Below are 27,432 nucleotides of genomic sequence, written 5' to 3'. Positions count from 1 at the left end.
GATGGACAATTCGGATGTTGTTTGTTGTCATGTGACCAGAGGCTTGTCACCACTATTCAATGAGGAGACGCACAGAGACAGAACGCAGGCCAACTAGGGCATCATGCCCCTGCACCAATCTACCAGAAGGTTGATTGTCTTTCTTATAGAGAAGCAGGGCTCTCTTTAGTTGTCCAATTTAATGTAACTAATGAAACTTGACATTTCTGTTTGTGCTGCCAAAAGGCATGGTGTTTGTGTCTTCCTCAACCTCTAAATCAAAAGTTATTTTTGTGCTTTATTGTTGGAAGTAGCAAGGATGAGCTATAAAGATTGGAAGTAGCAAGGATGAGCTATAAAGATTGGAAGTAGCAAGGATGAGCTATAAAGATTGGAAGTAGCAAGGATGAGCTATAAAGATTGGAAGTAGCAAGGATGAGCTACACTATATGACCAAAAGTATGTGGGCACCTGTTTGTCGAACATCTCAAATCATGGGCATTAATATGGAGTTGGTCCCCCCTTTGCTGCTATAACAGCCTCCATTCTTTTGGGAAGGCTTTCCACTAGATGTTGGAACATTGCTGTGGGGACTTATTTCCATTCAGCCACAAGTGTTAGTGAGTTCGGGCACTGATGTTGGGTGATTAGGCCTGGCTCGCAGTCGGCGTTCCAATTCATCCCAAAGGTGTTCGATGGGATTGAGGACAGGGCTCTGTGCAGGCCAGTCAAGTTCTTCCACACCGATCTCGACAAACCATTTCTGTATGGACCTTGCTGTGTGCACGGCGGCGGCAGGTAGCCTCGTTGTTTGAGCGTTGGGCCAGTAACCAAAAGGTTGCTGGATCGATTCCCCGAGCTGACAAGGTAAACATCTGTTGTTCTGCCCCTGAACAAGGCAGTTAACCCACTGTTCCCCGGGAGGCCGTCATTGTAAATAAACATTTGTTCAAAACTGACTTGCGTAGTTAAATAAAGGTTACATTTTAAAAATGTTTAAAAAAACAATTGTCATGCTGAAACAGGAAAGGGCCTTCCCCAGAATAATCTAGAATGTCATTGTATGCTGTAGGGATAAGATTTCCCTTCACTGGAACTAAGGGGCCTGAACCATTAAAAACAGCCCCAGACTATTATTCCTCCTCCACCAAACTTTACAGTTGGCACTATGCATTCGGCCGGTAGCGTTCTCCTGGCATTCACCAAACCCAGATTCGTTAATTGGACTGCCAGATGGTGAAGCGTGATTCATCACTTCAGAGAATGTGTTTCCACTGCTCCAGATCCAATGGCGGTGAGCTTTACACCACTCTAGCCGACGCTTGGCATAGTGTATGGTGACCTTAGGCTTGTGTGTGGCTGCTCGGCCTTGGAAATCAATTTCATGAAGCTCACGACGAACAGTTCATGTGCTGACATTGCTTCAGGAGGCAGTTTGGAACTCGGTAGTGAGTGAAGACAGACTTTTTACACGCTATGCGCTTAAGCACTCAGCGGTCCTGTTCTGTGAGTTTGTGCGGCCTACCACTTCGCGGCTGAGCCGTATCCACTTCACAATATCAGCCTTTACAGTTGACTGTGGCAGCTCCTAACATGGCAGAAATTGGACAAACTGACTTATTGGAAAGGTGGCATCCTATGACGGTGCCATGTTGAAAGTCACTGAGTGCTTCAGTAAGGCCATTCTACTGGCAATGTTTGTCTATGGAGATTGCATGGCTGTGTGCTCTATTTTATACACCTGTCAGCAACGGATGTGGCTGAAATAGCCTAATCCACTATTTTGAAGGGGTGTCCACATACCTTTTGTGTGTATATATAGTGTATATAGATTGGAAGTAGCAAGGAGGAGCTAGCTATATAGATTGCAGTGTGTTTATCGGAGTTGTGCTGATGACATTTGACTTGCTGTCATTTCATATCGCATACATGACTCTTTGGTGCTGACTCTGTATGGGTATTTGAAGTCAAATGATATTAAAAAGATGATTTGAGGGCCTCCTGAGTGGCGCAGTGGTCTAAGGCACTGCATCGCAGTGCTAGCTGTGCCACAAGAGATTCTGGGTTCGAGTCCAGGCTCTGTCGCAGCCGGCCGCGACCGGACCCGAGTCCGTAAGGGAGTTGCAGCGACGAGACAAGACTGTAACTACTACCAATTGGATACCATGAAATTGGGGAGAAAAAAAGATTGAAGAATATTGTGCTTTCATTTTCACAACAGATGGAAGGAATGTATTTTGGCTTTCTTTTTGCATTACGCCTGGTCATTGCCAGTGTCCTGTAGGGAGAGAGATTTGCAGAATTCTCCTGGAGCACGAGCTGGATTCTAAAGCATACTGCTTGAAAATGAACAAAGACTGTACACCGGCTAGTTTCAATACATACTGTCTAAGAACAGTAGAACACAATCCGATATCACTGTGGGTTGCATTTGAGGCCATATGAACTGAAAGTGTGTGTGTGTTTAATGCCAGGAGGAGGGTAAATCCTTTCCAACAATGGCTAAGTGTAAACAGCTTTTTGGACTGAATGTCTAGCCCTTGGGTGGTTTCCTCTTATATCTGGGTTGTCCGTCAAGCCTCTGTGGCTGTCCTCAGGCAACTGTGCAATGGGATTGCTTCATGCCTGGAAATACATGAAAGGTATTGGAGGCAGAGGAGGCTCCGCATTGAGGATTTTTTTTACACCAATGGCCCCACAAAGTGAATCCCTCTAGCTGTGGCCTATAGTATTTATGTATGGATGCGTGAACAAACATCCAACGAAATGCATCTTTCCAGAACAGTAGCCTCGGAAAACCTATAGAACATTTTTACAGAATATGTAACAAATTCATAGTAATGGTCCTAAATTATTGTCTACCCTTTACTCATAATCGCCATGGTCTACAATTGCTCATCAGCTGCTAATTGCCTTGGACTCAAGGTCAGGGTGATGTTATTGAGGAGGGACGTGTATGCCTCGGTGCCTCCACAAATGATCATAATGTGGAGGGACAGAGCTTTAAAAAGAGCCGTGGTGCAGCTAACTTCTCAAGGGGCTTTGGGCCTGAAGAGGACTCTTAATAGCATTGTAATAGTACTCTTCCCTTTGAAAATGGGCATATGAGGCGGGGCGGGTTGGGGGGTAATCACAGAACAACAGTGCCTCTGGTGACTAAATGGAGAGGTATTGTGTGTCTCTGCCCCGAGGCTGTGTCCTCTTACCTGAATGTCTCACACACACTGAATGAGTCAGACGGGTTGGACTAATTTCCTCGTCTCATGTTGTCACTGCACAATAGACCACAGATGCCCCTGCAAATTCCCTGAGCCACTCCCGTACACAGCCAGTCATAGATGAGGGAGGACTGACTTTCTAGTGTCCTCTACTCTTCCTGGTGTTTCATGTATGTTAAGTGTAAAGCAAACTATTTCCAGCTCTTTAATGATAGCCATAAAGTTAGTTAAAACCCCCAATCCTAATTTAACCAGGAATGCCAGGTGGCTCCGATCATTTTGAAAGCAGAATGTTTCATTTTTTCTGCCCCTAAGTGACGTTTGACCATATTTACAACTGAAGGTGAGCACCCCTCCCCAACCTATATTGTCTCCATATTATTTATTACTTAATCCACCCAAGAGGTCATTCATGGTTTATTTGACTGGATCATGTTAATGGTTGCTGTAAAGGTCTACTATCATTTATGATGTTCCCTTGCATTCATAACCTGCCATCTCAAATATGAAAATATGAATTGTTTTATTTTTCTGAATAGTCTGGAATTACAACTGGCACAGCTGGCTCAGTCATTGCCATGGTTATGTATGTGTGTCTCTGAACGGTACCAAAGAGCATGCCTGTGGTCTGTTCCATCAGTGTGTCCACTTGTTTTATACACTGTGTGATATCGGAGGTTGCTGATCATTGTTTAACTGATGCTGCCTTAATGGACTTCCTGTCCTCGGAGCACAAATTAGTGCACTGTAACTGCTCTTGTCAATCAATGAATAAATGACTCTATGCTACGGAGCACCAGCAGGATGCTCGGCCGTTATCGACCTAGCTCAGCAGCTCTGGCAGTGGTGCTGCCAAGTGTTTGTTTGGTGGAGATAGTGTAAAACCTGGCCCGGTGGATCCTGGAGTATAAGCCCTAAAATCCTCAGCCAGCCTGAAATATTGTTCAGCTTAATGGGTACAAGGTGGCCTGGCACCAAATCCATCCCTCCACTCCCCTGATATTACTAAACTCAAACTATAGTTCAGCCACTCCGATATGCTCATGACTCAGGACATTATGTTCTGACTTGTACTCATGTGCTCCACTAAAGGGCCAAGTCTAAACAGGGTGAGCTACTGTAGTGTTGGGCTGCAATTAAAAGGATGAAATGGGAAGTTGCTGGTGTCAGATGAATTCAGATGAGTTTCCTTGCCACGTGTACTGAGTCTGTAAGTTGACCGCTGTACAAAAAGAGATGGATGCCTTTTCCATGAGGCTATCGGACACTTTCAATTCATCAACAGAGTACGGACAATACCTTCGACCTCCTGGCTTGGTTTTTGCTCTGAGATGCACTGTCAACATTGGGACCTTTTTATATAGACAGGTGTGTGTGCCTTTCCAAATCATGTCCAATCAATTGAATTTACCAAAGGTGGACTCCATGGTGTAGAAACATCTCAAGAATGATCAATGGAAACAGGATGCCCCTGAGCTCAACTTCGAGTCTCATAGAAAAAGATCTGAATTCTGTTTTAGCTTTATCATTATGGGGTATTGTGTGTAGATTGATGATATATTTTTTGAATAAGACTAACATAACAAAATGTGGAAAAAGTCAAAGGGTCTGAATATTTTACGAATGTGCTGTATCTACTGACAATTTCTCATAATGACAAAGTGAAAACAACATGTTTTTAGAAATATTTGCAAATGTATTGAAAAGGAAATACAGAATATGTAATTTACACACAGTTGAAGTCGGAAGTTTACATACACGTTAACCAAATACATTTAAACTCAGTTTTTCACAATTCCTGACATTTAATCCTAGTAAGAATTCCCTGTCTTAGGTCCGTTAGGATCACCACTTTATTTTAAGAATGTGAAATGTCAGAATAATAGCAGAGAGAATAATTTATTTCAGCTTTTATTTCTTTCATCACATTCCTAGTAGGTCAGAAGTTTACATACACTCAATTAGTATTTGGTAGCATTGCCTTTAAATTGTTTAACTTGGGTCAGACATTTTGGGTAGCCTTCCACAAGCTTCCCACAATGTTTTGGGTGAATTTTGTCCCATTCCTCCTGACAGAGCTGCTGTAACTGAGTCAGGTTTGTAGGCCTCCTAGCTCGCACACGCTGTTTTCAGTTCTACCCACACATTTTCTATGGGATTGAGGTCAGGGCTTTGTGATGGCCACTCCAATACCTTGCCTTTGTTGTCCTTAAGCCATTTTTCCACAACTTTGGAAGTATGCTTGGGGTCATTGTCCATTTGGAAGACCCATTTGCGACCAAGCTTTAACTTCAAGACTGATGTCTTGAGATGTTGCTTCAATATATCCACATCATTTTCCGACCTAATGATGCCATCGATTTTGTGAAGTGCACCAGTCCCTCCTGCAGCAAAACACCCCCACAACATGATGCTGCCACCCCTGTGCTTCACGGTTGGGATGGTGTTCTTCGGCTTGCAAGCTTCCCCTTTTTCCTCCAAATATAACAATGGTTATTGTTGCCAAACAGTTCTATTTTTGTTTCATTTTTCCAAAAAGTACAATCTTTGTCACCATGTGCAGTTGTAAACCGTAGTATGGCTTTTTTATGGTGGTTTTGGAGCAGTGGTTTCTTCCTTGCTGAGCGGCCTTTCAGGTTATGTTTATATAGTACCCGTTTTACTGTGGATATAGATTATTTTGTACTGGTTTCCTCCAGTATCTTCACAAGGTCCTTTGCTGTTGTTCTGGGATTGATTTGCACATCTCACACCAAAGTACGTTAATCTCTAGGAGACAGAACGCCTCTCCTTCCTGAGCTGTATGACGGCTGCGTGGTCCCATGGTGTTTATACTTGTGTACTTTTGTTTGTACAGATGAACGTGGTACCTTCAGGTGTTTGGAAATTGCTCCCAAGGATGAAACAGACTTGTGGAGGTAAAAATTAAAAAAAATCTGAGGTTTTGGCTGATTTTTCTTTTGATTTTCCCATGATGTCAAGCACTGAGTTTGAAGGTAGGCTTTGAAATACATCCACAGGTACACCTACAATTGACTCAAATTATGTCAATTAGCCTACAAGAAACTTCTCAAGCCATGACATCATTTTTGGAATTTTCCAAGCTATTTAAAGGCACAATCAACTCACACAATCAACATTTCTGACCCACTGGAATTGTGATACAGTGAATTATAAGTGAAATAATCTGTCTAAACAATTGTTGGAAAAATTACTTTGACGGTTATTACAGCTTTGAGTCATCTCGTCTGTATCAGTTTTTCACATCTAGAATTGGGGATTTTCTCCCATTCTTCCTTGCAGATTTTCTCAAGCTCTGTTAATTTAGATGAAGGGCGCCGGTGAATAGCTATCTTCAAGTCAGCTATATTTCAATGGGATTCAAGTCTGGGCTTTGGCTGGGCCACTCAAGGACTTTCACATTCTTGTTCTGAAGCCATTCCAGCATTGTTTTGGCTGTATGCTTGGGGTCATTGTCCTGTCGCAATGTAAATTCTAATCAAGAATTTGCCTGTATTTGGCCCCTTTCATTGTTCCCTCTATCCTTACCAGTCTCCCAGTCCCTGCCGCTGAAAAGCATCCCAATAGCATGATGCTGCCACCACCAGGCTTCACATTAGGGATGAGCTGTGCCCTGTTTTCTCCTGACAAAGCGCTTTGCATTCAGGCCAAATAGTAAAAATGGGTCTCATCAGACCACAGAATCTTTTGCCTTATTATCTCAGAGTCTTTCATGTGCCTTTTTTGTAAACTCCAGGCTTTCTGTCATGTGCCTTTTTCTCAGCTGTGGCTCTTTTCTCCACTTTCCCATAAAGTTCAGATTGGTGAAGTGCTATAGAGACTGTTGTCCTTCTGGCAGGTTCTCCCATCTCAGCCAATGAACACTGTAGCACTGTCAGAGTGGTCATTGGGTTCTTGGTCACTTCCCTGACCGAAGTCCTTCTTGCCCGATTGCTCACTTTGGTCGGACGGCCAGCTATAGGCAGAATCTGGGTAGTTCCATATTCTTTCCATTCCCCAATGATGGAGACCACTGTGCTTTCAACTTTCAACACTTGAGAAATAGTTTTCTACCCTTCCACAGATATATGCCTCATTACTCATCTCGGAGATCTCTTGGCAGTTCCTTTGACTTCAGAGTATTGTTTCTGCTCCGACATGCACTGTCAACTGTGGGACCTTATATAGACAGGTGTGTTTCTTTCTAAATCATGTCCAAACAATTGACACCGGTGGACTCCAATCAAGTTGTAGTGACAAGAATGATTAATGGAAATTGGATGACCCTGAGATATTTCTGTATTTAATTTTCAATAGATTTGCAAACATTTCTAAAAACCTGCTTTCACTTTGTCATTATGGGGTGTCTGTAGATGGGTGAGATTTTATTGTGAATTCTAGTAGAAAGAGGAGGGAGGGAAGCGCTACTAAGGTACAATTGTGAATTCAAACTGTAACAACAAAATGTGGAGTAAGTCAAAGTCATACTTTCTGAAGGTACTGTACTTCACTGCAGCGATGGAGCGCTCCTCTTCAAAGAGGAGCCAGCCATCAGATCGCTCTATCCACTGTCTCTATGTGTGTGCGCTGGAAATGGTTAACGGGAGGCTTGGTTTGGCTCTCAGCAGTATGAAAAGCAGGCTTCACTATCAAGTTTGTGCTGTTACAGGGGGTTCTTTGTGGCATTGTCAAGTCATGTCCCCAACCTGAATAAAAGCCACAACAGCAGCAGATCAACAACAGAAATGCTGTGCCAGAGGAAAGAGCACTCGTGAGCTGCAGTCAGGGGGGTCTGCATTATGTCACATCAGCCACTCTATTAGCCTGCAATGCGAGCGTTTGCTGTGCATCGATTCAGGCACGTATTTTCTGCTGCGCTTGGACTGAATTTTTCTCCTCCCACTGTCCTCCTCTCTCTCTGTTTCCTCAATCCCTCTATCCCGACCTAACCTTTATCTAAACAGGTGAACCCTAGGGTGTGCTTATGTTGATGGAATGCACCATTAAGCCTTGCCTGCTCATGTTTAGAATGGGTGTGCTATTTCAGAATGGAGGTTTGTGGTGAAGGGGCTTTGGTGGTCCGGGGTGTGAGTGTCTAGGCCCCCTGCCGAGCTCTGGACATTTTAAAGGCTTATCACCTCCTGCAGACGAGGCTGTAAAACTGCTGCCTGAACAGAAACGTCTGTCCGGGCCCTGGATGGGACAATACAAACCTTTTCTCTCACATCACTGTTTAATCGCTGCATTTATTTTGGGCCTCCATTTTGTAAAATGGCAGTGATGCCAAGAGAGTTTTGACCTGTTCGTGCTGTGCCGAGTTTTGACTCAGTAGCAGTAGCAATTACCTTTGTCATTTGTTTGGAGAGCTTAAAACCGAGTATTTGTTCCAACAAAATATTGAAACATCAAAACAAATGTAGTATTTTGATGTTCAAAAGTGGAAGCTGTCTGTCCTAAAGTCTAACACTGTTTTAATTTAAAGTGCTGTTACCAGAGGTATGCGGTTCCACCACCACCAATCACCAATCACTGAGAGTTCAACCACCTATAAAATGTCCATTAAGCCTAACCTCGGGCTGAAAAATATACTTTTTGACTTCACATCCCTAGACATTTTGACCTGTCCCTCAAAGTTTCCTAAACCCTCTAAGATCTGTTAAGTCCCCCTACTTTTAGTTCCAAAATAAACAAACACCTTATTATGAATTCTTGTCTCAGATGGTGTAGGCAATTTAAATGTTTGCTGTTCTGCATGCTTTCATTCCAAGAAAGTTCCACATTTTTCATGTTTAAATGCTACCTCAAATTTCAATATAAGGGTTGTATAGTCACTCTTGGCTAGAAGCCTCGAGGTTGCTTGAGGATATCTGAAATCCCAACACTAATTGGACTTGAATCCGTTAACTTTGTTTTAAATTAATATTGTTGCTTCTCATTCAGGTTAAGTGGCTCTTCAAACATGTAAAAGTACGGAAACCAAAATACCAAAAATCAACAGCAGCCATTTGAGTCCTCTCTAAATTAGTCAGTATGATTGAAAAATACCACACTGTATTCAAACATGGTGCTTGCAGTGGCACAGTAATTATCTACTTGACAATAGCTTGAGGAATCAACATGGTTGGTCAGAGGTTAAAACGCTCTTCACTCCACATGGAATGGCCTCAAAACAGCCACTCTAATTTCACCGTCTTGCCTATTTTATTGTGGCATTTTAACCTAATACCCATCACAGGAAACCATGACATTTTCACTGTGGTTGTTGTGTAGCTAGGTGTTCATGCTAATATCCCAACCCAGTATTATGGGCTAACAGTCTGCCGGGCAGGGCAGGGATTACAGTTGTGCGCCTTACAACAGTGGAGGGCTGTTTAACTCAGCACATTTGGACCACACTAGATTGTTTGCACTTTCCCCCATCCATCTGATCTATTTCAAACACAGTGTCTGTTACAATGGCCTGGTAAAGAAAACACTCCTCTTCTGAAAGCTTTGCGATGCTGTGTGAAGGTAGATCATAGCCAATCCCAGTCCAAATCACGGTCTATCATTTTGCTCCCTTTTTCCAGAAAGCTTTTTCTTTAATGTGAACACCTCTGAAATGAAGGTAAACGTCTTATACACAATGTGAGAGACCCTACTTGCCCCTTTTAGCATTTCCAAGTGAGCGTTTTGGATTTGTTTGCACTGAGGCGTCAGACAGCTGCTGCAAAGAGCAAGACGAGGCTGGAGACGTGCTGGGGTTATGCCATCAGACAAATGGTTATGGAAAGGTTCTTGTCTCCATATCATAGATCTTTATTAACATTCAAATCTTGACATTTGGCGCTTCTCGAAAATTCTGTCTTTATTGTCTCCCCACGAAAAAGAAACGGTGCAGCCCTATCTGTTAGATAAGCTTGTTGGAAGTCACTACAGAGCATTGGAACCAGGAGCAGAGAGGGATTCACACAATGTCTGTCCAAGAACACGAGAACAGTGCAGCCCACACTTTCTCTATTATTATATGCTGCTGCCGTTTCACTTTCCTTTGTTCTTATTAACAGGCTGCATAATAGGGGTAGAGGTGTTAGAGAGGGACAGGTTAACCGAAGGAAAAAATACCTTTTACAGCAACGTACATAAAGCAACATTGCAGGACCTGAAGGGATAAAAAAAAAGGACTGGGGAGACGGTGGCTTTGTTTTAAAAGATGTGAGGTGACTGATTTTGCTATTATCGTCTCTTCGTCAAGCAGTCTTTAGTTGTTGCCATCATGTCCAAAATATGTAGAAATGGTACCCGATAAGATGTGCTGCTGTTGAAGTTCCTTTTTTTTTTTTTAAGTGTGGGCTTTCACCAGTAGAATCTTGTATTGTATCACAAGGTTATACTTTAGGAGAGAGGATAACCGCAACCCCACACTTACTGTACATCTTATCTGGCTTAGTTTTAAAATGTCTCCCACAAGAAACACATCATGTTTAACTGGAAGACTAACACGCACACAGGCTATTAGAAATGGATCCAATGTCTAAGTCCAACAGATTTTGTGTAAAGCCATCATAAACCCAGATCCTTCCAGAGGGCCTGTTGGTCTCCAGTTACAGCTGCTTATTGTACTGCTACAGTGTTCTTCTCTGTGTCAGTTGGCTTAGGGGTCCTGAGGAAGTGGGCTGTTCCCCCCAATGCCCACTGAATATATTCACATTTGTAACCCCTGAGAGAATCAGTTTTCTTTTAACTCACAATAATTGAGTCAGGGAGCTTCTCTCTCCCTCTCTCTCCCTCTCCCTCTCTCCTATTTTCAATTTCCAAGTCGTGTGATTTGTGGCTTTCTCTGCCATCACACCTCTCAGGGGAGTGACCTAGCACTTCTTTTGGAACCTATCAGTGACTCCAGCCATCCTCAGTAGGAGAGTTTCGGAAGAGGTTGGTTTCATGGCTGTTTGTACAGAGTGGCCACTGTGGGGTTTCTGAGGTAACTACAGCTGTGAGCCCTCAGCGGTCTTGGCTCGGTCAGGTAGAACTGGGTCGTCAGTAGTTGCCACAAAGTCAGAAACCCTGCCTTTTTCTCTATTTAAAATCTGATTTTAAACCTTACCTTATGCCTAACCTTAAATTTAGACCAAATGTTTGTTTTCATACATTTCATACATACGATATAGCCAATTTTGTAGTAACTAGTGACAACCGTAGGTAGAACTGAGTTTGACTCAATGGTGGCCCAAAAGGCCCAGGCCATATCCCACTCGTCATTAACCGGGAGAAGCCATACGCCATGGTTGTTTTTAAGTAGAAGCAGATTTGTATTAAATTCATGACATTTTGAACAGGGTGCAAAGCTATGCGTGTCAGAACACGGGATGAATCGTAGGGGTGGTCATTAGTTGGGATTCAAACAGGCGCCATGTTTACAGTGAATGAAATCTCCCGATTCAGCTGAAACGGAGGGTGAAGCATCGTGGCTAATGCATCATCACAGGGCCACAGAGGAGGAAAAGGCCAAAAGGAAACTGGGACACAAATATTTTGACCAACTCATGTTTCATTCATGGGTTTGAATTGGGCTTTGCAGGGCAGTGGCGTAGAATTCCTCCCTCATCTTGGGGCCCACGTAATTGAATTCCTGCCAATGTCATACTCTTGTTTAACAAAAGTGAGTTGAGGTGTGCTCTGCTCCCCCTGCCTTTATCTGGGCCATCCTTTTGATGGCAGCGCTTCGCTCACAGTGCACTGAGGTGCAATGGTCAGATAGAGAATATAAAGTAAATGGGCCAGTAATGTTTGTAGAGGCAGAAACATTTCACTTTGTATCACGTTTTAAGCCATTTCACCTTTTATCATGTAAAGCAAGGTCATACATCAGGATTTAATCCAAAATACTGTCCTTTTGGTGTTTTCAATGTCAGACAGTGGGTTTTGGAGTGTGTTTTTAAATGAAGCTGTTTGATTTGTGTCCAGTTTACAACTTTTTTCTAGGTTGACTAAACCGTTTCACTGTTTTTATGGCACAGTAGTCATTTATGTTTTGTTGAAAACAGCAGTGAAGTTGGAGGTCAAAATTGTTTTGGAATGTTGCAATTGTCCAGTTGACAGCATATTGACCCCACTTTGTGATACAATCACATTAGTATATTTTTCAGTTTCTATATTTAATATGCTCGATGTGATTAAAAGGGCTTTGATGTAGTTGGAGCTGACAAAATATTCTGCCATGACTAACCCTGTTAAATCTCATTGTGACAATTATTCAGTAGAACATTTCAGAGCTGATTTGTTTTCCCCTATCTAGATCAAAATTCATGTTTTCAATTTACACTGAACAAAAATATAAACGCAACATGGTCCCATGTTTCATGAGATGAAGATCCCAGAAATGTTCCATATGCATTCCCTCTAAAATGTTGTGTACCAATTTTTTACATCCCCGCATTTTATTATTTGTCAATAATACTGTCCTGCACAAAAAGCTTATTTCTCTCAAATGTTGTGCACAAATTTGTTTATATCCCGGTTAGTGAGCAATTCTCCTTTGCCAAAATAATCCATTCACCTGACAGGTGTGACATATCAAGAATCTGATTAAACAGCATTATCATTAGACAGGTGCACCTTGTGCTGGGATAACATGCCACAGGTGTCTCAAGGTTTGAGGGATTGTGCAATTTGCATGCTGACTGCAGGAATGTCCACCAAAGCTGTTTCCAGAGAACGTAATGTTAATTTCTCTACCATAAGATGCCTCCAACTTCGTTTTAGAGAATTTGGCAGTATGTCCCACCAGTCTCACAACCGCAGACCACGTGTAACCGCGTCAGCCCAGGACCTCCACATCCGGCTTCATCTGCGGGATCATCTGAGCCCAACCACCCAGACAGCTGATGAAACTGTGGGTTTGCACAACCAAAGAATTTCTGGGTGCTCTTCATCCTCACCAGGTTCTTGACCTGACTGTAGTTCGGCGTCGCAACCGACTTCAGTGGGCAAGTGCTCACCTTCGATGTTCACAAACATGCTGGAGAAGTGTGCTCTTCCCAGTTTCAACTGTACCGGGTAGATGGTAGACCGTGTATATGGTGTCGTGTGGGCAAGCAATTTGCTGATGTCAACGTTGTGAACAGAGTGCCCCATGGTGGCGGAGGGGTTACGGTATGGGCAGGAATAAGCTAAGGACAACGAACACAATTGCATTTTATTGATGGCAATTTGAATGCACAGAGATACTGTGACGAGATCCTGAGGCCCATTGTCATGCTATTCATCTGCCACCATCACCTCATGTTTCAGCATGAAAATGCACGGCCCCATGTCGAGAGGATCTATACACAATTCCTGGAAGCACCAGACATGTCACCCATTGTGCATGTTTGGGATGCTCTGGATCGACGTGTATGACAGTGTGTTCCAGTTCCCGCCAATATCCAGCAACTTCGCACAGCCATTGAAGAGTGGGACAACATTCCATAGGCCACAATCAACAGCCTGATCAACTGTATGTGAAGGAGATGTGTTGCGCTGCATGAGGCAAATGGAGGTCAAACCAGATACTGACTGTTTTTCTGATCCACGCCCACCCTTTTTTTTTTTTTTTTTTTTTTTTTTACATATCTGTGACCAACAGATTCATATCGTTTATATTTTTGTTCAGTGTAGTTCAACAGATTATTATTTTTTCCTTTTTGTGTTCCACACTATTAGTTGGCTTTATTAAAAATTGATTTTGTAACGTTTTTAGTAGGCTATATGAATGTCTAGGTTTTGCCTAAACGTATTGGTTTCTGCACTTTGAGCACAATGACTTGAATTCAATTAATTGTAGTTTTTCTATCTTCATACAGTTATTGTGTTCTATAGCCATGGTTGAATAATCCCTGACCACAACAACACAAGGATTATTAGCGTGTGTTATCCTGCTGTGTCTCTCTCTGGTCTAGACAGTTCTGAAAGTATTTAATAGCATACATGGGCATACCTTGGAACTCTACAAAGGTTGCATATGCGTTATTTAAAGTGCACTTGCTTGTGGAGAAGATGCTATGCCACTTATTTACTTCTCAGAGCTATAATGCAGATCAATTGTCGTGTCTGAGTGGGAGAGCATTGGGTCTCGTCCCTATGATAAAGAGAAATCATTTGCCCAGGTTGTCTACAGTGCAAATGCAAGACATGAACTATTATCAACGTATTCGGGCCAAGGTTGCTGTTGCCTTTTTTAGACTCTTTTAACGTTCTCAGTGCGTTGAATGTTTGGCTGAACCCTGCATTAACTTAGTCCCTTTAATGGTCATAAATATTCATTCCCAAGAATGAGGCTTGTATTACATTGCCCAATAACTGCCAGCAGTTTGTCCCTATATCCCTCACACAAACGGTGTCAAGCGGCTACAGTATATTTTATGTATGCGTTGTGATAGAGCTGTTAACCCCCTTTTTATCAACATTGCTCGCTCTTGAGGTTTATCAGCCACAATAATTATTTTATTATGTAAATGAAGCGCATACTATTATTTCATTAGCAGACTTTCAAATTTGAGTCCTCAGATTAGTATGCAAATCATCTCATTGCTGTCCTTGCAGAAGACAGAGGGGATTTACAACCAATTTAAAAGCAGCTAGTTGTTCTGCAGCTATTAATGTAATTATGACACCACTGACCTGTGATGTGATGCAATTATAACACCACTGTCTTGTGATTTTGATGCAATTATAACACCACTGTCCTGTGATTTGATGCAATTATACCACCACTGTCCTGTGATTTGAGGCAATTATAACACCAATGATCTGTGATGTGATACAATTATAACACCACTGACCTGTGATGTATGTTTGCATAACACGGAACCCAAGCCGGCTGTGCGCGTGCGCCATCATGCATACATGTATTTTGTCCGCCCACACCAAACGCGATCACGACACGCAGGTTAAAATGTCAAAACCAACTCTGAACCAATTACATTAATTTGTTGACAGGTCGAAAAGCATACATTTATGGCAATTTAGCAAATTTTTCCTATTTAGCTAGCTTGCTGTTGCTAGCTAATTTGTCCTGGGATATAAACATTTAGTTATTTTACCTGAAATGCACAAGGTCCTCTACTCCGACAATTAATCCAAACATAAAACGGTCAATCGAATCATTTCTAGTCATCTCTCCTCCTTCTAGGCATTTTCTTCTCTTGACTTTATATCGCGATTGGCCACTTTTATAAATTAGGTGCATTACCACCACTGACCTCGTTCATCTTTCAGTCACGCACGTGGGTATAACCAATGAGGAGATGGCACATGGGTACCTGCTTCTATAAACCAATGAGGAGATGGGAGAGGCAGGACTTGCAGCGCGACCTGCATCACAAATAGAACTGACTTGTAATTTAGCCCTTGGCAAATTGGCGTGCGCGAGCAGTGTGGGTGCAATAATTGAATAATATCGATTTCTAAATTTATTTTGGAAAGCTTGCGCACGTGACGCGAGCAGTGTAGTCAGCTTGTAAGGAATTCAGAGCGAGCGGCAGGTGACTGTCATTGAGGCTTAAATGTACCCTCAATGATGACTAGCGTCTACCTGGGCTTTGTTAATCAATGGTCCAAACTCTGTTTTGTCAACACATGGAGGGTTTATATTGATATCCTAAAGTTTTTAGTTTCGTGTCAGTAAATGAAATAGAAGACCAGAACACGACTCCAGACATAGATTATAAATGCTTGCAAGTCTACCAGAATAGCCTGGCCAGAGATGCACAGTGCTCAGGTGCCAGAGACTGTCAGATGGCTGTGTGTGTGTGTGTGTGTGTGTGTGTGTGTGTGTGTGTGTGTGTGTGTGTGTGTGTGTGTGTGTGTGTGTGTGTGTGTGGTGTGCTTGCAGATTGTGTGGTGGGGTGGCACACTGGTTTTACTGGCAGAACACTGAGAGAGAGGAGAAGGTGTTTGCTAAGACGTGGGCTGGAGGGTGGCTCTGCTGCCTGTGTGTGTGGGCAGACACTTTCACACACATTAGTCCCTCAGTGCCATACATCCAACAGACCCTCTCCTCTTCATGGATTATTCAAACTCACTATAACGTATAGTACTCTCAAGATTCATGCCAATTGCACGCTCCTTCAATTTGAGACATCAGTGGCATTGTGTTGTGTGACAAAATTGCACATTTTAGAGTGGCCTTTTATTATCCCCAGCACAAGGTTCACCATGATCATTACGATCATGATTCTTGATATACCACACCTGTCAGGTGGATGGATTATCTTTACAAATAATTAAATGCTCACTAACAGGGATGAAAACAATTGGGGCACAACATTTTAGAGCAATAAGCTATTTGTGCATATGGAACATTTCTGGGATCTTTTATTTCAGCTCATGAAACATGGGACCAACACTGTACGTGTTGTGTTTATATTTTTGTTCAGTAAATATTCCCAAATTTGATTTAATCTGTTACGCTGTGTGCACTGAACTGACATGCATGATTGTTGCTGACAGGCCGATGTACAGATGAAAGGAATTAAATAGCCTATAATGAGCCGCGGCGCTCAGTAGCTGCTGTTAAGTAATTCAAAGCCTTTACTCCATCACTCAGGATGTAATTTTCCAGTGCTATTATTTTTAGCATATGATGTTATTAAAACAAAATCAGACAACCCCATAGTAGAATATTTGACCTATTTACCTAGTCGACTTGTTGTTGTGTGTTCTATCTGAGAGAAATATTCATTTCGAGGCACATTCAAGTTATGATAGAGAGGGAAACATGTATTCTGACAAGCAGTCAATGCAGAACAATTCTTAATGCAATCGCGGGAAAACACGTTTGAAAGCAGTTTTGGAAAATGTATTGTAAAAGTAGTTTGGGCCTTTGTTAAAAAAGGGTTTGGGTCCCTGTTTTCCATTGCGACCATTTTATTGATTTACTCCTTCAAATGCACGAGTATCATTGTTTTACAAATTCAGTTACAACTGGAGTTTCAAGCATGGTTTAGGAGCAGCTGCGCAACAATGGTGATGGATCGTTTGAGAACGTACGCCTCTATTTGAACGGCTCTTTTTGGTGAAAGTCGGGAACCGAATCGTATATCTGAAAGAGCCATTCATTTGATTTGCATACTGTCACAAATGATTTTTGAGCTCCAGACATCAATCATCGGCAGATACATTATAATGTTATTAATTCTGTAATGTGATTTTCCTCTTTGTCAATGGTAAATTCCTGTGTTACTCAGGATATGATGTCCAGGGAGGCCCTGTCTGGAAGTGACTCGCTAGCTTTGATTTGTTCTCATTGCTAAGATGTAGCCTAGTCGTGGGTTTATTCCACACCACTTTAATTAACCCTTGGAAAGATAAAAGAGTCGATGTTAACTTCAATTCTGAGTGTCCGCTTGATGTTTCCTCTGTATAGTTGACTGGAGTTTCAAATGAGAACCTCATTTGAGGTTCTGATATCTTAGTAAACACAGTGCATCCTCCTGTGGGAATTAGAACATCATTTTATTTTAGCTATAACCTTCTGTTAGCCAGTGTTAATTAGCATCTGTTTTTGTCCTGGAATTAAAATGCAAATGGTGATGTTTCTGTGTGCCATCACTGAGGTTTGAAAGGTCAGCGGTTGTACCCAGATAGGGTGACCTTTTTCCATTTGCGAAGAACTCTCTCCTGGTAATGAGAAGAGAGGTACGGGTCATTGATATGCACCTTTCCGGTCATTGGGATTTTAACCCACACTTACCCATGTTCAACTTTTACCATTAAATACAGACCTGGCAGTTCAGTTTCATAGCTTGCTAGAACACTCTGAGGAAGAATAACGCCGAACACAATCCTCTCTCTCTTCTCCGGCAACAAGCTATGATTCATCTAGAGAACTTGGAATGAGTATCTCTTCCCATAAGCCACCAGTGACCTCAGGTGGAATTGGCTACATGTATCAGGCACCCATGTCAAAGTCATTAGAGGCCTGTCTCTCCTCTCCACTCTGCTCGGCTCAGGGCCTCTGACATGTCGACTTCCAGACAGGGCCTGCAGGAGGGCCTTTGTTGTTGCATACCACCTCACAGATGACTGGCTTCAAGTTATGCCTGAAACTCAAAAAGGAGAGAGCTGTGTGACAGAGCTGTCTGGCGGCCTGGCCCCCACTTGTCAGATCTTAGCACATGCTGAATTGCCCAACAGAGGAGACTCAATCTGGGTAGGAAGGGGGATAGGCCTATACTGCCTGGTACTCAGAGGCAGTGTTGTAAAGTACTTAAGTTAAAATACTTTTAAAAAGTACTACTTAAGTCGTTTTTTCGGGTATCTATAGTTTACTATTTACATTTTTGACAACTTTTACTTCACTACATTCCTAAAGAAAATAATGTACTTTTTACTCCATACATTTTCCTTGAAGTACTCGTTACGTTTTGAATGCTTAGCAAGACAGGAAAAAGGTCAAATTCATGCACTTATAAAGAGAACATCCCATGTCATCCCTAATGCCTCTGATCTGGCGGTCTCAACTGAACAAAAATTATTTGTTTGTAAATTATGTCTGAGTGTTGGACTCTGCCCCTGGCTATCGTTAAAAAAATATAATAATAATTCAAATGAATTTTACTTTTGATACTTAAGTATATTTTATAAACGACATGTACTTTTAATAGTTAAGTATATTTAAAATCAAATACTTTTAGACTTTTACTCTTATTTTACTGGGTGACATTCTCTTTTACTTGAGACATTTTCTGTTAAAGTATCTTTACTTTTACTCAAGTATGACAATTGAGTACCTTTTCAATCCACTGCTCAGAGGTACCACTCGGCTCAGCTGTTGTAAATTAATACAATTAACAATGTTATTAATCGGCAATATGGGGTTAACCAAGTAAATTAACAAAAAAAAATTGTCCTTCCAGGTGGCTGTACATTTGACGATGGCCCAGCCCAGTGTGACTACCAGCAGGATCCCTATGACGACTTTGACTGGACCCATGTCAGCGCACAGGAAGTGCCATACTTGTCATCTGAACTGCCTCAAGGTGAGACTAACTCTGCCACCATGTCCACAAACCTAATGAATATTGTTTGTTCATTAGGCAAACATGACCAAGGCCACCACACCAGGTTCCCAACACCTGCTATGTAGAAAAACCATCAGAGGTTTTTTTAGACTCATATTTGCAGCTAAATGTGCAGGGTGTTCTATTTAGTGCTTCCAACAAGGGAAGTATAGAATGTTTGGCTAATGTGTAAACTGACCAGAGTAAGTGTAGCTAATGAGGGAAACGCAGAGAGCAGCTCCTTTTGGAGAGAAGGAAGGAATGTGAAACAATGAATAGATGGAAGGAAATTAATCTCAGAGCCTTCTGGTCTTCTCTGTCTTTGTTACTTCTCACAATGCATTCTTAATTCCAACCTTTCACAATTGTAATGAAAATTTCATTTCATTTTAATTTCCCGGGTAGAGAGGAAAAGCTTTGTGCTCAGCAGCAAAATGTCTATTTAGGTTTGAACACTGTCATACACGGAATAATGAAGGCTCTTAAATAAGATCAGGGAAGGCGGCGTTGTGAGTACGTGGAGAGCATGGGCCCTGCGACCTTGCCTATTCACCTCTCCACAGCGTAATCACTTGCATTCAGACAGGAATGATGTGCATAGGAAATTAAAGCATTTCACTTTCAGCAAAAATTCCCAATTAATAAGATCGAAGGTAATTAATCATGCAAGGGAACAGAGAAGGTAATCAGCAGATTGTCTGAACAAGGTTGTGTCCCATTACAATGTTCCACAATAAGGCTGTCATATGCCTTTGTCTGGCCCAAAAATGATGGCTGGGCACATTTTACAACACGACTGGACCGGAAACCAGAAATATCTGGTTAAACTTCTCTCGCAGTTAAGACATTTGAGGAATTTATTATGGGACAGAACTACATTGCACTTGTCACTGTAGTGTTAAAAGATGGCATGAGGAAAAAGCAATAGCATATAACATGTCTAACGGTGATAGTTCTGGCTCTGAGGATCTTTGTCCTACCATTGTTGGAGGATGACACAGTAGTTTTCCTTTGTTCCTCTGTGGTGCTTAACTATGTCAGCTACGTTTAATCACCTAGTTTCTCAGGTAGAGACGTTGCAGCGAACATTATAGCAGATGTTCATTTAATCTAAAGAGGAGGCATGAGTTGGCTTCCATTCCAATGGGAATTAGTTCCAATACCGGGCCTGTCGGATTTGTTTGAAAATTCGCCATAGCAGTGATAATGAGAGAAAATCGTTGTTTCATTCATCATGACTTCAAGCGTGAACTAAAGCAGGTGGAATGATTATCTCGCTAGCAAAAAAAATCCTCACCTTTTTGTAAACCCCCCTTGTAAATGTGCTGGATAATCAATTACTTCAGAGAAACCTATGTAGTGACTAACTAGAATATTACCACATTGTGGTTGCCTGGGAATAATGTGAGGGGTTCTCTAGCTGAGATCCTCTATATTAATAGGTGAAAGGATATGAGGTTGACTGAAGGACCCCCCCCCCCCCCCCCCCATAACGATGCAAACAGAGCTCCTGCATGATTTCATCAGCCTCCTATGTTCTCCAGATAGCAACCAGCTCTCGCAAATAAAATAAGCTTTATCATAAAGTAGCTTAACAGGATGAAAAGCAAACCCAACAGGGAGTTCCCATGAGGAGATAACAAGTGCTATTTACCACGCAGAAACCTTCCGTCCTTATCTCTCTGAATACCACAAATGCTTGAGACTCCCTCGGTCAATATTCATTTGGAGCTGTGCTTATAGCTTGGCCCTGGCGCGGTTAGGCTCGGCTCAGGCTTGGCTCAGTCCTGTGCCAGTGTCAGCCCCTGTAGGTCTATTTAGCCTCCCATTGGAGATGCTGAGTGGGTGTAGAACACTGACTGCACCATTATGTCAAACCCCATGCCTCTCTCTCGGAGTACTGGTGCTCCTGGGTAGACCTACATCTCCCCTGTCGATACAGGCTCATCCCTAATGTGAGGCAGGGCAGTTTATTACAAGGTGAAGCCTGCTTTTTTTGCACTGTTAGAGTAGAATCCCTTTTAAAAATAAAAGAAGCATGGATTGAATTGGCTGAATATTTTTTATCTCTGTTTCCTTTGTAACTCACGTGACTGTACTGCCAGCGGTTGAGGCCATGTTGGGTGACAGCCATCTTGTGGACTGGCATTCATCCTCTGGATACCTGACATTGAAGTTGAAAGCTCTGCTCTAAAATACATATTTATTTCATATTCCGCCTTTGGATGAGTACTTGTTAATTAAGTCATAGGAAATAAAATGATACCATGTTATATTCAATTTGAGGTTGTATTGTTTGTCTAAATCTAGCAATGATATTCTTCCCATTAGTCTTTCTTGGATTGTTTTTTCTAAGCTTTCCAGGACAAAACTCATCTCTGCATGAACACTGATATAACAGCAAAATTGGATAGAAGGATGGAAAATAAGTATGATTTTTACAGTTGGAAGTTGGAACAGAAACAGTCTGCCAACACAAGATTCCACTTAGCTGGGGAAATAGTTTTTTTTGACTGGGTAGTATACTGTAGTACACGTTGTTTTGTGTGTAGTTTTGTTGGTAGAGTACTCATGTCTGTTTTATCCCTATTTTCTTCATTGTAGTTTTAAACTCTGTGGTTGTGCCTGTTGAAGACATGTGGCAGAACTTTGGCGACTTCTAAGTATTTTTTTAAACCCCCCGAAATCCTTAGTTTTGAAAGTGGCTATTTACTGGAAGCTGTGGTGCCATTTCTAGGGCTGTGATGATACCAGTATTGCGGTATTTTTTTCCATGGCAAAAATGTCACCACAAAGCATACCCTCTTTGGTCCTTGAAAAACCTGCTATATGTAAATGATTGTGTGCTATAGCTTGGAAACGAAATAAATGTGACTCTTGATGAAAACATTTAGAGAGAGAGAGACACTCCAGCTGCTTTGACACCTTGTGATGAACTGTATACATTGACACAAAGAGGAGAGGCGATTGTGTTCGGTTAGCTCGAACAAAGCAGCTCTGATGTGAATGGCTATCGGGTTTTCAATACAAACACCACCAGGCATAAACATCTGCTTTAGATCTGCTGCGCAATATTAAACAGTCTGTATGGTGTTGGATATGAGTGGTATGCTCATTTACTTGAGTCAAACATAATGTATGAAAGCACCATTTTATAAACTTTTGGCTCACACTTCTTAAACAACTTTCAGAAGTAAATTGAATTGACATAAATTCCTTCTTCGTGGAGGTTAGATTATGATCAAGAACTTAACCCCCCCCCCCCCCCGAAGTGAATGAGCTGTTCTACCTTTTGAGAATCCCATATTTCAGCTGAATTTATCTGGTCCAGAGTTGATGTAGACTGAGGCCTTCCCCTGTTCCCCAGGCCAAAGTCTTTATCAGATCCAATGTTCTGGAGCTCTGCAGAGGAATACCACCACAGCACCAGTCTGTGGCACTCCCTCCCCTGACACCATGGAGAAACCAGTGCTTTGTGGCAGAGCAGCGCTGCACTCAACTGTTAATTGCAGGTTGTTGCTTTTTAGAGAATGGAGGTTTGTAATCTGTCGTAAAGCAGCAGTTGAGGGGAGGCCTGGTTTCTGGTGTTTTCAGCCGTGGTTTAAGAGTGGACCCAACTGCATCCTGAAACACTGCTTATACACCTGAGAAGGGTTCTGGCCCTGATGTCATTGATTGGTTTAACAGATTTTCGCCTTTGAGACACATTACTTGATCTTGGTTTGTCATGGATGTCATGCCTCAAGTAAAAAATGTCATTCTAAGGGGCCGAAGTGGTTCTTCCGACATCAAATGTGGAATCAATCATAAATCAGACAGAATATATTTACTAGACTGTAATTCAGAGGTGACAAACTATCATGTTCAAGTTTTATTGGAGGCACAAACAGAAGAAAGGTGGTGAATTTGTTTGTTTTCAATCTACATGAATCAACGCTGATTTCAAACGCTGTTTAGAAAATTATTTCCATTAGTCCCACTTTCATTATTGCAGTACAATTACTTCCCCCTCAGAACAAAGTCCAATGATTTTTAATAGGAAAAAAGTATTGATTCTGTTCAACTTTGGACTTCCTTTGTTTGTGCTTTAGTGGGAAAGTGAAATAAATAAATAAAATCATAGTTTTGCGAAATAGAATTGCCAACACCTTTTGACTGTAGCTCTGTTGCCGTTTCTTTAGTTTTTCCTCTGACAGCTTGCTGATCGCTCTCTCATAAAGAAGTAACGCATCAGAGAGAAACAGACAAGTTTTTTTTAGGCCTCATGTTTATTTTGTACCTTGATGAGAAACACACTGCCTGGCCTTGAACAGTCCGTAAGAGAGGGTGTAGGGAGGGGGAAGGGGGGGTGTTGAGAGGGCCGACCGCCTAGCCGACCGCCTAGCTTTGGGGAGGAAGGCTTTCTTGTATGTTTTCCTAAAATAAACCTTGAACTGTCAAACTCCCATTGTTCCCAATGACAAAACACGCCTTTGAGCACAAAACATTTCAAAGGTCTTCAATTGAAATGTTTGGAAATGTATACCTTTTAAACAATTAGCTATTCGGGAATACTTTTCTTTGTCTACACCCATTCCGCATCGTTCACACCATCTTAAGCTTTAGCCCCACCCATCTCTTTAAGGGTTGATCCGAGCATTGTGTCGTAACAACAGCAGTCAAGCACCCAAGCTAACTGGCTAACTTTGGCTAGATACTTCCAGACACAAATGAGAGAACAGCACACTGACCATTTTACCTGCCCTAGCAGAGCTGGTTAGGCTGTTTTTACATTATCCAGATCGTTGTTGACTGCAACTGTGCAGCTGGCAACAATTTACGCTTTTTTGCCAACGTTTACTGACACCGGCCATATTCACCGGGTGTTGAGCGTTCGTAAATTCGTCAGTTATTCTGTGCTCTGGCACACTCAGACAAGAATACTCTGAAATCAGAGTAGATAACCAGAGCGAATTTACCAGCTACGTCTACAACAGTTGTCGCAGTGACATTCTATTGAAATGGTTACTTGCATAGTGGAGTCTTTTGTTAAGACATGTAGCTAGTTAAGTAAACAGTGAACCATAATCCCAACTCATGATGTTACCACCCTGCATGAATCTGTAGGTAGCTAACCAACCAGGTTCAATGTTAGCTAGCTAACATTAGGCTATAACTAGCAAAGCAAATGGCTCTGAGATACGAATAATAAGATCATACACATAATGTTAGATAGCGAGCCAGCCAGCTAATGTTAGCTAGCTAGCTAACAGTACACTTTAACTTAAAATGAAAATGACTGTCAACATTAGAAAAATGTATTATCTGAAAATGTAGCTAGCTAGACTATCTTATCTTACCCACTGTATATAGCCTCGTTATTAAGTCATTTTCTTGTTTGATAGTAGAGGTTTCTTTGCAGTAATTCGGCCAGCAAGGCCTGATTCAAGCAGTCTCCTCTGAACAGTTGACGTTGAGATGTGTCTTTTACTTGAACACTGTGAAACATTTGTTTGGGCTGCAATCTGAAGTGTAGTTAATTGCCGAATATCTGAGGCTGATAACTAATGAACTTATCCTCTGCAGCAGAAGTAACTCTGGGTCTTCCTTTCCTGTGGCGGTCCTCATGAGAGCCAGATTCATATCATATTGCTTGATGCTTCTTGCAACTGCACTTGAAGAAACTTTCAAAGTTCTTGAAATGTTCTGCATTGACTGACCTTAATGTCTTAAAGTGATGCTGTTGTTTCTCTTTGCTTATTTGAGCTGTTCTTTCCATAATATGGACTTGGTCTTTTACCAGATAGGGCTATCATCTGTATACCAACCCTACCTTGTCACAACGCAACTGATTGGCTCAAACCCATTAAGAATAAAATAATTTCCACAAATTAACTTTTAACAAGGCACACCTGTTAATTGAAATGCATTCCATGTGTCTGCCTCATGAAGCTGGTTGAGAGAACACCAAGAGTGTGCAAAGCTGTCATCAAGGCAAAGGGTGGCTTCCTTGAAAAATCTCAAACTTTTTTGGTTACTAAATGATTCCGTATGTGTTATTTCATAGTTTTGATGTCTTCACTATTATTTTATAGTAAAAATAAAGAAAACCCCTTGCGTGAGTAGGTGTGTCCAAACATTTGACTGGTATTGTATACTACTGCATCATTCCAAAGACCCTCCTGTTTTCTCTGTATTTGTCCTACCTAGATGAAAGCAGATCAATCATTCAGACCACTGTCTTGAAAATATTGTCCACTTCACAGCAAATCATCTTCATTTAAAAAAACCCAGCACAGATAAACACTGCCAAATGGGTTCCTTAAAGATTTCTTACAAATGTATATTTGCTTAGAGCTATACACACAATGTTGGGTCAGAGTTTTGTTGCAATATGAGTCATCAGAACTGAGCTTCAATTGGATTCATTGATTTGGCAGGCCTGAAAATGTTGAACAGATGTACTGTTTTTGTGACAAATGGTTTTGAAATGAGGCATTGGTGTCTTGCTTAAGGGAATATCAGCAAAAAATATATACGCAACATGCAACAATTTCAAAGATTTTGCTAAGTTACCGTTCATATAAGGAAATCGGTCAATTGAAATGAATTCATTAGGCCTTAATCTATGGATTTCACATGACTGGGCAGAGACGTAGACGTGGGTGGACCTTAGAGGGCATAGATCCACCCACTTGGGAGCCAGGCCCACCCAGTGGGGAGCCAGGCCCAGCCAATCAGAATGAGTTTTTCCCCACAAAATGACTTTATTTACAGACAGAAATACTCCTCCTTGACAAAGGATCAAATGCTCACTAACAGGGATTTAAACAAATTGGTGCACAGAATTAGAGATAAATAAATGTTTTTTTGTCCATATGGAACATTTCTGGGATATTTTATTTCAGCTCATGAAACATGGGACCAGGACTTTACAGGTTGCATTTATATTTTTGTTCAGTGTAGTTTGTTCCTTCAAAGGTAAATGACCTGCACTGAACTCTACATGGACATTTTCAAAAAAGTATCTTATTTGTTCTCATTTAGTGGATAAAACGGTATTCAATCAATTAAATGTCCTTTGAAACATTTCTCTTTGGTTGGTCTTTACTCAAAGTTTGCCACTAAGAAACATCCCACTGGACATAGATGTCAATTCAATGTCTATTCCACGTTGGTTCTACGTAATTTAATTGAAATGACGTGGAAACAACGTTGATTCAACCAGTGTGTGCCCAGTGGGATAGGACCACTTAAAGTGGAGTGGGTAACCCTTGGTTCGCTGAGAGTCTGACTCTAGGCCCTTCTTCTCTCCATGTCCTATAATGCCCCATCTTCTCCTTCTCCTATCCCCCCTCAGGTTCCTACATGATGGTGGACTCCTCCCAGCACGATGCCGGAGAGAAGGCACGCATTCAGCTGCCAGTAATGAAGGAAAACGACACCCACTGTATTGACTTCAACTACTTATTGTATACCCAAGATGGCTCCAGCCCGGGGACCCTGAACATCCTGGTAAAGGTTAACAAAGGTCCCCTGGCTAATCCCATCTGGAATGTGACCAGCTACACCGGGAAGGACTGGCTCCGGGCTGAGCTGGCCGTCAGTACCTTCTGGCCTAACGAGTATCAGGTACATAGACTCACTACACCATTGCAATACCTATTACGTTTCAAAGTTTGTTCGCCACGTGCACAGGATACAACAGGTGTAAAACAGTTCAGTGAAATGCTTACTTGAGAGCTCTTTCCCAAAAATGCAGTGAATAATAATAATAATAATAATAAAATAGAGTAAAACGCTATAAGTATCCATCTGGGGCCATATCAAATATCTCAGAGTAGGAGTGCTGATCTAGGATAAGTTTTTACTTTTAGATCAAAATAAATAAGATTACATGGACAGGGGGATTGATCCTAGATCGGCTCTCCTACTCAAAGACACTTTATGCATATAGACCAAGGCCTCTGCAGCAATGATATGGAGATGGACCTATTGGCTGTATGTCTCCCATCACTGCATCTCCCGTACGGACTCGGGAACTTGTGAAGGTCGAGAGCCATGCGTCCCCCGAAACACAACCCTGCCAAGCCGCATTGCTTTTTGACACACTGCTCGCTTAACCTTAACCCAGCCGCACCAATGTGTCAGAGGAAACACAGTACAACTGGCGAACGTGTCAGCATGCATGCGCCCCTGCCACAGGAGTTGCTAGAGCACGATGGTGCAAACCCTCC

The 27,432-nt window shown here is 41.9% G+C and overlaps 1 protein-coding gene across 16 annotated transcripts in view; it reads left to right on the top strand.

Annotated features, from left to right (window-relative positions):
* The window catches only part of LOC109900694 (receptor-type tyrosine-protein phosphatase kappa), a 162,726-nt gene that overhangs the window by 25,648 nt on the left and 109,646 nt on the right, over nt 1-27,432 (top strand). For all 16 annotated transcript variants that reach the window (XM_031837085.1, XM_031837097.1, XM_031837096.1 and 13 more), the window contains exons 2-3: nt 19,073-19,195; nt 26,556-26,827. In XM_031837085.1, the coding sequence (XP_031692945.1) occupies nt 19,073-19,195; nt 26,556-26,827 (395 nt within the window). The remainder of the gene's footprint in view (nt 1-19,072; nt 19,196-26,555; nt 26,828-27,432) is intronic.

The sequence above is a fragment of the Oncorhynchus kisutch genome, linkage group LG12 (assembly GCF_002021735.2).
Source record: "Oncorhynchus kisutch isolate 150728-3 linkage group LG12, Okis_V2, whole genome shotgun sequence".
NCBI classification, from domain to species: domain Eukaryota; kingdom Metazoa; phylum Chordata; class Actinopteri; order Salmoniformes; family Salmonidae; genus Oncorhynchus; species Oncorhynchus kisutch.
The sequence above is the reverse complement of the archived record's forward strand: the minus strand, read 5'-3'. Positions and strand labels throughout refer to the sequence as shown.